The sequence below is a fragment of the Tupaia chinensis genome, unplaced genomic scaffold, assembly GCF_000334495.1.
Source record: "Tupaia chinensis unplaced genomic scaffold, TupChi_1.0 Scaffold000099_1, whole genome shotgun sequence".
NCBI lineage: Eukaryota > Metazoa > Chordata > Mammalia > Scandentia > Tupaiidae > Tupaia > Tupaia belangeri.
Genome location: NW_006159563.1, coordinates 5967321 through 5977518, shown reverse-complemented (window position 1 = coordinate 5977518; position 10198 = coordinate 5967321). Strand labels below are relative to the sequence as shown.

The following is a 10198-nucleotide window of genomic DNA, read 5'->3' as shown; positions in this document are numbered from 1 at the left end:
AAAGAAAGAAAGAAAGAAAGAAAGAAAGAAAGAAAGAAAGAAAGAAAGAAAGAAAGAAAGAAAGAAAGAAAACTGCACCGCTCATCCAAGGTGGCATCACATAAAGTGCTCTGGAAAGCCCCGGAAGCCTGCTCCCAGACCTTCATGTTATCACATCCCTGATTTATGTGTAAAAGCCCTGCTTGCCCCTCACTCGCAGAAAGTCTTCGACTCTACCTTCTCCCAGTATCTCCCATTACAAAGCCTTCCTCTGAGCAAACTCCCACAGTTTCAGAAATGGGCTTACCATGTGACAAGCAATCAGGTTTTGTATGTGATGTGTCTGGTAACAGGATCACATGTGAAACCAGCGATGTTACTCACTGTCACCACTCTGCCATTTCTCCGGACTCGTTGAAATGTATCATGTCGCATCAGCATGCTGTTACTTAGGTCAGATGTTGTAACTAAGGCCTGGTTACCCTTCTCTCATCAGGCAAATGTGGTACAGAAAGCAGAGACCTCTGAAATCGACGGGATGTGAGAGTCGTGCGAGCCTGGGCTTGGAGAGCCTCGAGTTCAGCTCTGGAGTCTAATAGCGCTGTGTGACCTACTGCCTCAGGTCCCCCTGGATTACGAAGAGGGTGGACAAGTGACTGCCCAGTGCCTTTATCCTCGAGTTTTCTATGCAATTTTCAGTGAGCTGTAGCAGGTGAGCCTCATGCATCCTACCAAGCTCTTTTCATTCTGCTCAATAAGTAATTTCAGGCAGAAAGACAGAAAGGTACCTCTCAAATATGCCCAGAAAGAAATGAATGTCCTTGAAAGTAATGTATGACATTATAATCACTCTTGGTAGATTTATTCTAATCAAATTTGGGAGAGTTGACTGTAAACTACTTAAAATGAATAATTTTGGAGGCTGACACTTGGTGTGGTGATTAAGGCTCTGAGCTCCCACACAGCTGACCATGGATCAAGTCCCAAACCTGAAGGCTTGCTTTCTCACTTTCTCTGTTTCTCTCTGGTCAAATTAAAAAATAATAATAATAATAACAACAACAACAATAATAAATACAACTAAATAAATAATTGTAAAAAAGTAACATTAAGAACTTAGGCATTCTTTAGGTGTGTCCAAAGTTCCTCTGTGTTAGGCACTGAGAGAGCTCTACAGATGAAGCCTTGCCCTCCTCGGAGCTCAGAGGTCTGGATGGGAAAATGCCCGGATATGAATAACTGCAACACGAGAGAGTGAGAGCTCAGTGTCCTAAGACGCTCCAGAGCAACTCAAGGGACTCCTGCCTGGAAGGTTCAGAGAAGGCGTCATGGCAGAGTGTGGACATGAGGAAGAGGCAGAGAAGCAGGAAGAGGAGACTAACTGTTGAGGAGTGCTAGGAGGCAGGCTGGGTGTGGGCACTTGTCTCTGGCGGCTGGGAACCACAGGCAGCCTTCCAGCAGGCGGGGAGAGACCGTCGATGCCTCTTTCAGACCACGTCTAACAAAATCTGAAGCTGACCTCATCTCCAGTACCCGCAGCAGGAGCCCGCACGCTGTGGGCATCGTTATCTACCACATACACAATCTTGGAAACAGAGACATGATGCAGGAAGTAGATGGGAATGCTGCTTTGAAGAGGAAGCAGAGCCACTGCAAGCATGCGAATCTGGACGACTTGGGATCACGAGTACAGATCTGGCAACTACCGCAGTTGAGACCGTGAGACAGCAGAGGGAGGGGAGATGTTCTTCCACCCTATAATCAGGAGCAGCAATAACATCTCATTATAGCCTTTAAAGAGAAGAGGCCCTTTAAATGAAATAGTAGCGAAGCTGTACAGAACCGCTTTGAAGACTTGGCCTTTGGTGGTGTGGAAACTGCTACCATCTGTCAGTGCCTTCATGTCTGCGCAGGCTACAGCCGCACGGCGTGTTCCGTGTGTGTGCCGCGCACGTGTGAAGGACGTATGGGTCTGCGATGCTACGAGTGTCTTAGAGTTCCCTGGTCACAGAACAGGCATTTACTTCTGAGGGGGCTTGTGGTCCCAGGTGGGGCAGGCCATTAGTCAGAGCCACGGAGACCGGCCTGGCACCGCAGGATGGGTGTGGATATTCCTCTCAGGCAAACGCGGGCCTCTGAAATGCTTCTCCAGGGCTGAGCCACACTGCCTGGAACCGAAGCTCAGAGTTGGAGCTGGAGCTCCCCTCTGGAACCGAGCCGTGCAGGCCTGAGCTCAGCACAGCGGCTGGGTTCTCACCTGGGGTCATGGCTGCACCCACTCCTTCAGATGTCCCCAGGGTTTCCATAAACCAGTCCAATAGTGCCACCCCATGGCCCAGGCCTCTCCCCAGTGTCTCCTAGAACCCCTTCTGTCCTGCTCGTGGCCACTGAGTCTAGGTCGGCCTACTGGAAAGAAATATTTGAAAGACATGCGAAAATAAACAATGCTTAAGATTTTCCTTAGATGCTTGGAGGAGGGGGTACTATCTGAACAGAGACCCAAACACTCCCAAGGTCTCCTCAGAACAAAGTCACCAAAGAGGAATGAAAAGTTTCCTCAAAGCACACAGGAAAGAATTACAGCCCACGCACCTGGCAGGGGCCATGGACTGGGGGTTGTGAGGAAATGAAAGTGGGGCCAGATCCGGGTGCTGGGAGGACCAGTGACCAATGAAACAATGAAAGGGAATTTCCCAGGAAGGCAGAAGAACCAAGGGGCAGGGAGAGCACAGCAAGGAGAGGCCTGCGGACTCAGAGGGAGGGCAGGCCAGCAGAGGCCAGGGGCGGGGGGGCTTTAGAAACCCGTTTGTCCCTCAGGGAGATCTGGGGGAGAGGGATGAACATGGGCAGGGAAAATCTGACGTCACGTCATCCCTTCTGGGTATTTTCAATGCAGGGGAATGGCAAAGGTGGGCATTTATTACAAGATAATGTCAAACGTCTGTATATGATTATGTCAATTACAAATTAAGAAGTGGCTTGTGACTTTTAAGTTATTTTTATTTAGGCACAAAATGGAGGATGCAGGTTCTGGCTTTAAGAGGAGTGTGAACTGCCACCTGGAGGTACTTTCAGACTCAGGAAAGGCTAGGAGACAATAAAACAAAGGCTTTACCCAGCTGGCCACTCATTAGCACAGATATGTTAATTACTTCTGAATCATTCATTAACTGGTCCTGAGACCCTTATTGTGATGGCAGACTGCTGAGGGAAAGATAGAGCCCCTACCCTCCTGGAGTTTCTTTTCTTTTCTTTTCTTTTTTTTCCCCTTTCTTCTTTTTCTTTGTATTGTTTTACATTTTGCTTATTTTTAAAAACTATGCTAAAATACAAACGACATAAAATCTATTATCTTCCCTTTTTTGGGGGATAGTTTGGTGGCATTAAATACAGTTATGCTGTTGCACTATCATTACCACCATCCATCTCCAGAACTCTCCTCCTCTTGCAAAACGGAGACTTTGTACCCATTGAACAATAACACCCCACTCTACTCTCCCAACCCCTGGCGACCTCCATTCTTTCTGTCTCTACAGAGGTGATTGATTATCTTGGGTTTCTCACACAGTGGGATCAGACAGTACTTGTCCTTTAGTGCCTGGTTTAGTGCACGTAGCATAATGTCCTCAGGGTACGCCAGAATTTTCTTCCACCTTTTTCTTTCACTTTTGTTTTTTAAATTTGCCTGAGGGAGCATGTGCTTGAGAGAGCTAGAGAGATAGAGACAGAGAGAGAACGTGAGAAAGCACTCCCCAGAGGGGGATGGCCATGTTCAGTCCCTTCTCCATTCTCCTCTTAGGATTTTGGACATGCATGTACATGCATGCACCAGTGTATTTTAAAGCTCCCAAGTCTGGGACTCAAACCACATAGTAGGCCAGGTGGGACCCACCTACCTTAAGCAGTAGGCCATGGGCTGGCCTGAGAATTTCTTTCCTTTTTAAGGCTGAATAATATTCTATTGTAAGTATAGGCCATATTTAATTTATCCATTCATCTTTCATGGACATCTGGGTTACTTCCACTCGTGGCTATAGTAAATAACGAAAGATCATGGTGTACAACTATCTGTTCCAGCCCCTGCTTTCAATTCTTTTGAGTATTTCCCAGAAGTCAGACTTCTAGGTCCTGTGATAATTCTATTTTTAATTTTTTAAGGAACTGAAATACTGTTGTCTCAGTACCATTTTACAATTCTTCCCAGTGCATGAGAGTTCTAATTGCTCTTTGTTTTCATCTGCACCTATTATTTTTCTTTCTTTCTTTTTCTTTTTGGTAATTGCCACTTTAATGGGTGTGGATCTCAGAAACTCTGAGACTTCCATATGCATTCCTGTGGAGTGGTGACTCTCAGGGTCTATGAATGACCCCTCCGTGTGTGTGTGTGTGTGTGTGTGTGTGTACCAATCATTTGTGCCAGTTGTGAGTATTTTTACCAGCGGCACTAAGCCACATCCTACCAAGGGTATATGACCGTGAAAAACAATCCTAACTCCACAAAATGAAGAGCCTTCAGAGGTGCCCTATACTCTGCGTAACAGGGTAAGGTCCCGTTACTGAGGGCACCTGGTGCTACAGAGGGCAGGGCTTCCCTGGGAAATGTCTAATGCCTGATCACAGGATTAATGATCAGAGGAGAGGCTGGTCTACACCCCCTGACAAGACCCACTAAAAGGAGAGAGGCAATGGCCCAATGTGATTGATGCAGTGACGCAAGCAGGACAATAGCAGTGAGAACAAAATCACATGATAGCCCAACTTACTCTAGTGCTTATCATGCTTCTAATATTTTCACTCGTGTCCCTGCATTTCTGACCATGCTGCTGGCCATATTACTGCTTATGAACAAGTGTACCCTTCCCAGCAGGGCAAAGAAGGAGACACTGAGCGAGCGGTTCTGCTCCTTCCAGGTTCTGTTTACACAGAGACCCACAGAACACTGAAGCTGGAGAGGCCTTACTGGTCACGTGATTCGATCCTTACTTCACAGATGGGGACATGGATGGCAAGGGAAGGGGGAGGTGGCCACTCCCCTCTCCTCCCATACATGAGTACAAACCGTCCGGGAAATGTTTGAGTTAGAAACCAAAGGAATGCCTCTGTGATAATACTGACTCCATTATCAGTCCTTAATTGTTCTTTCCTGTTTCGTTTGTTTGTTTAAAGAATTTTTTAAAATTTACTATTATTACTTTCACATGAGTTGTGTCAGAGAAAGACAGAGGAAGAGTGAGAAAGCAAGCAAGGACTTGAACCATGATCAGCCGTGTGGGAATTCCGGCACCTTAACCACCATACCACCTGCTGGTCTCCTCCTGTTTCTTTTTAATTAGCCAGCTGGACAGAGAGAGAAAGAAAGAGAGAAATTGAGCAATCAACCCCCCAGGAGGGATGGCCATGCTGCAATCCCTTCTCCTCCTTTCTCTGGTGATTTTGGGCATGCACACATGTACCCAGCATGTTTTCGAAGCTCCCAGGTCTGGGACTCAAACATGTCAGTCCTTTACTCTTTACTTATATCCTCGATTGGCTGCTTCCAATTTACTCTACAAAACAGAACATATTTGGGGAATATCATTTCCAGACTCGGTTGTTCTGTAGGTATGCATTTACTTATTGCTGGATTTAATCTTCTTTCCCACAAACTAGCTGTATATAAGAGGAAATGGACTTGTACCATCACCCCAAAAAGAAGTAGGCGCCCCAAGTAGCTCTCCCTTTTCTTCTCTGCCTGTCAGGAGACTGAAGCGAATATAAGAATCGCGTAGAACAGGCCCAGGGTGTTGTCCATGTGTGAGGAGGAGGGTGGCACTTTGCCACCTGCAGGCACAAACATAGACAAGGCCCTGTTCACTTGACCCACGATGTATGACCCACGGTGTATGACCCACGGCATATGAACGCGGTTCTGTTGTCAACACGGCCTGGCAATGCCTGTCATTACATGCGGGAGTCTGAGCAGGAACCCCAGGCCGGTGGGAAGGGGCAGTAGGAGGGCTGGGAGGGCTGCACACAGGTAGGGAAGGAGCCCCAGAAGGCCAGACGGTGTCCCTGCGCTGGTGATGACAGCAATGATCTATTTTGGTTTTGTTTTTTAATTTTGGTATAAGTTGAGTGTACTTGATAGAGAGAGAGAAAAGGAAAGTGAGAAGGCACCTCCTGGGTGGGAAAGATCACATGGCAATCCCTTTCCTCCCTTCTTCTGTTGGGATTTTGGGCTTATACGCCCATGTGCCTGGTGTGTTTTTAAAGTTGCTGGTCTGAGATTTGAACTACGCAGCTAAGCATGTGGGATCCAGTTGCCTTAACCTCCATGCCCCTGGCTGGCCCACAGTGGCAATGGTATTCAAGCCTACCATATAACATGTGGGAAACAGAGTCTGAGGAAAGTAGATATCCTTACGATCGCCGGGTGGCAAACAGAGACAATACTTGACTTTTTTTAAAAAATTATTATTTTTATTTATTGATCTACTTATTTGTTGTGACTTTTTTCTTTCTTTCTTTTTTTTTTTTTTTTTTTGAGAGAGAAATTTTTACTATAGGGTGTTTGTGCTTCCCAGAGACACACAGAGAGACAGAGAGACAGAAAGCAAGAAACCACCCCTTGGAGGGATGGGCACACTGCAATCCCCTTTCTTCCATGTTCTTCTCAGGATTTTGGGCACACATGCACTGGTGTGTGAATGTTAAGATGTTGGGTCCGGAACTTGAATCGTGATCAACTATGTGGGAGTCCAGCAATGTAATCATCATGCCATCTGTTGATTACTCACTTTTACACTGGGGAAACTTTTGCCTGTGCTGTTGTTTTGCTAGGGGCACTTTAGGGAAGGTAGCAAAAGTCACAGCAGGAAAAAAAACCAAAAAGGGCCCAGCAGATGACATAATGGTTACATAGCTGGACTCCCACATAGTTGACTGCAGTTCCAGTCCCGGACCCAAAGACTTAAAACTCACTCCAGTCATATGTGTGTGCATGCCCCCTGATTGTGAGAAGAGAATGGAGGAGCAGGAATTGCAACATGGCCTTCCCCTTGGGGAGCAGGGGTGATTTCTCACTTTCTATCTCTCTGTCTCCCTCTGTATAGCAAAAATCTCTCTTAAAAACAACCCAGGAGCCCAGTAGTGCTGCAGCTGTTACACAGGAATGGAGTTCTCCAGCCTCCGTTTCTAACGCCAAACCAGCGTGCAGCTCAGTGAGCGAGGACGCCTAAGGCTCTCCATTGGTAGGCAGACTCAGGGGGTGAAGGCAGTTTTGACTGCTGTCATGTGGACAGCACATTCCACACCCCAGACCTAGGTAACACTGGGCTTTGCAGTCCATAAAATTAGTCAGAAGTTTCACAAACCACTCCTGCCTCTCAGCACCCTAAGAGATTTGGATAAGATTGGAGCGTGTCTTCTCTTAGGTATGCTGGGGCAGGAAATGGTAACTCATCGCAGCTGTGATCCTCCACAGCTGATCAACTCGTTCCCTCGCAACTTCCAAACCAACACAAATACAAGGCAAGGTGCATGTGCGATTTAAAATTTTTCTAGTCACACTTAAAAGAAGAAGATGATATATTAATAATGCTTAATATCTGCAAAGTATTTCATTTCAAAAAGTAATCGATACCATGCAAATATACATATACCTGCATGCACATTCGCCCTCTAAGTCTTTAAAACTGGACGTGTATTTGTCTTGTGGTACACATCTCGGCACACAATGAGCCACGTGCTAGTGCTCAATGGCCACACGTGGCCAGAGGGCTCTGCATGGGGCAGCACCAACCTAGACTGTCTTACGGGCCATATGGTCACGCCCTTGTTTCTCTCCCTGACTTAAGTGTACTCGAATAGAAACAGAGTCCACACTGCAGTCCTTCCTGTCTGGCTCGGGACCCTTCGGGTCTTCATTGCATCTCGCTCTCCTCCAATCGTCCCTTCAGCCATCAAGCATCATGGTATCTACCAGAGCTGGGGATCTGTGCTAACAGACAAGGATACAAAGGCAAGATGGGAGCCCTGACTTCCAGAAGCTGTCGGGTTAGTGGAAACGCAGGCACAGACATGAAGATGTGAAGGCTGCTGCGCAGACACCCACAGAGGGATGCGCGAGGAAGGAGCAATGTTTCTTCTGGGGCTTCTGAGGGGTAGTCACGGAGGCAGACTCTGGGTTGGGTTTTAAGGGATATGGAAATGAGTGACGGAGAAAAAAGCAGTATGAGTGGCGTGCCGCAGGAAAAGCACACCACAGAGGGTCTGGAGTGCGCAATGACGCCTGTGCTTACTGGGTCCTGGGGTGTAATTAATTATGGGGTGCAATTCTCGGAGCAGGGAAATCTCCTGGTGAGTGGCCATACAGACTGAGGGAGCTGAGAGGTAAGGCGATCCTGAATTACGTAGGTAGCAGTAATGTCTAGCACAGAGGAGCTGTGACATCCAAGTGAGTAAAGGGAATGGAAGAGCACTATTTTCTGAAGATAGTCTTGGCATAGCATTCTGACGGAACCTGGGCAAAGGGCTTACTTATTCAGGTTTTCCAGGCCCATTAGAGGCATTAGGGTCAGTAGCATGGTATTTGTATAGGACTATGACAATCTGTGTGGGGCCGGCCTCTTGGCCTGGTGGTTTAAGGAGGTGGATCCCACGTGACTAACTGTGCAAGTCAAATCCCGACCCTTGAGGTTTGACAAACATGCCAGGTATTTATGGGTGTGTGTGTGTGTGTCTGTGTGTGTGTGCCTCAAATCCTACAGGATGGAGAAATGGAAGAGGAGGATTGCCACACAGTGTGACCAGGCCCCATAAGGGGGTGCTTTCTCCCTCTCCCTGTTTCTCTGTGGTGAGTGCACATGCCCTCTGGCAAAATTAAAACAAACAAATGAAACAAACCAACAATCTGTTGTGATCTGAGTCCCAAATGTCCCTTTGCCCTGAGAAATTAATAGGGTTCCTTTAGAAAGTAATAGGGCTTCATTTAGGCAGTAGGCAGAATAAGCTGAATTATGTCCAGGATTGCTCATACCCGTGAGGCCCAGCAGGTGCCCGACCACCCCTGGCCAGGCTGATCACATGATTTGGTAGCCACACTACCCTGAAACCCAACTACGATTTATTAGACTGTAAAATTTCTGGAAGAAGGCTCTGGAGCTCTTGGGTAAGAACAGGGAAACACAGGACATCCACAGTGAGGAGAAGCCATGGATCCGCGTTTGTAGATGGGGAACGCAGAGGCGGAGAGTGAAATGGCTTAAAGCACAGCCAGCCAGTCAGTGGCAGAGAAGAGAGCAGAATCTGCCTTTCCTGACTGACAATCCGGTGCTCCTGTCACAGCACGCAGCCCGCCGAGCTACCGGAGCCACAGTGAGAGTAGTGGCACGTGTCATGAAGAACTGTTTGCCTTTACAGCAACTCAGGTGGGAAAGCAAGCTGGGCTAGGGACACCCTAGGTAGTAACCATCTGTAAGAGCCAGAGAGCAACTACAGCAGCAATGAACTGGGTACTCACACGGTGAAAAGTCTACGAAGTACGGGTCAATGTTATGCAGCAGCTCCGTTCTGGGGGACGGGCTTCCTTCGCTGGAAAAGAATTTTTTAGGAAACATTAATTTCCTCTCTCAAATAGGCATGTGTTATTTTAATACTTCCTTTCATTGTACTTGTCGGTAATAACAAACTTGCCAGTTAACTATCTTGCCATGAATTCAGAGATTTCCGAAATCCGTGCCTTCGAGAAGTCATCACTTGTCTACATCGTAACAACTGAACACTTTACTGGAGAACTTCAGTGGCCAGCGTATGACAATATGAAAGGAAAGGAAAAGAAAAGAAAAAGAGTCATGGGAATCAGCAGTTAGCATAATGGCTATGTCGCTGGACTTCACGTAGTAAGTGGCTAAAATTCTGGCCTGTCAGATGGATTTCCTTAGTACTCTATCTCCTATGACAAGAGAAGATTCAACACAGATTTGGTTGGAGAGAACATGGTTTAATTAAAGGCAAAGCTGATTTCAGCAGCTGCAGGTCTTGCACAGACAGACAGAAAAAAAAAAAAAAGTAAAACAAAACCCCAAAAAAAAAAAAAAAAAAAAAAAAAAAAGAAAGAAAGAAAGAAAAAAAGAGTCCTGTGACCCTTTGCGATAAACATTGTGGCTATATTTAAACATGACCATTCTTTTTGTTGTTGTTGTTGTTGTTTTTGTTATAGGGCACATGTGCTTGCTGGAGA

General features: G+C 46.7%; 1 protein-coding gene across 1 annotated transcript in view; it reads right to left on the bottom strand.

The window, feature by feature from the left end:
* ARSB (arylsulfatase B) overlaps nucleotides 1–10198 on the bottom strand; it is a gene marked incomplete at its 5' end in the record, with an annotated part of 208355 nt that overhangs the window by 67817 nt on the left and 130340 nt on the right. Inside the window, 1 exon segment of the mRNA XM_027769959.1 lies at nucleotides 9479–9549. Coding sequence (XP_027625760.1) covers nucleotides 9479–9549 — 71 coding nt within the window.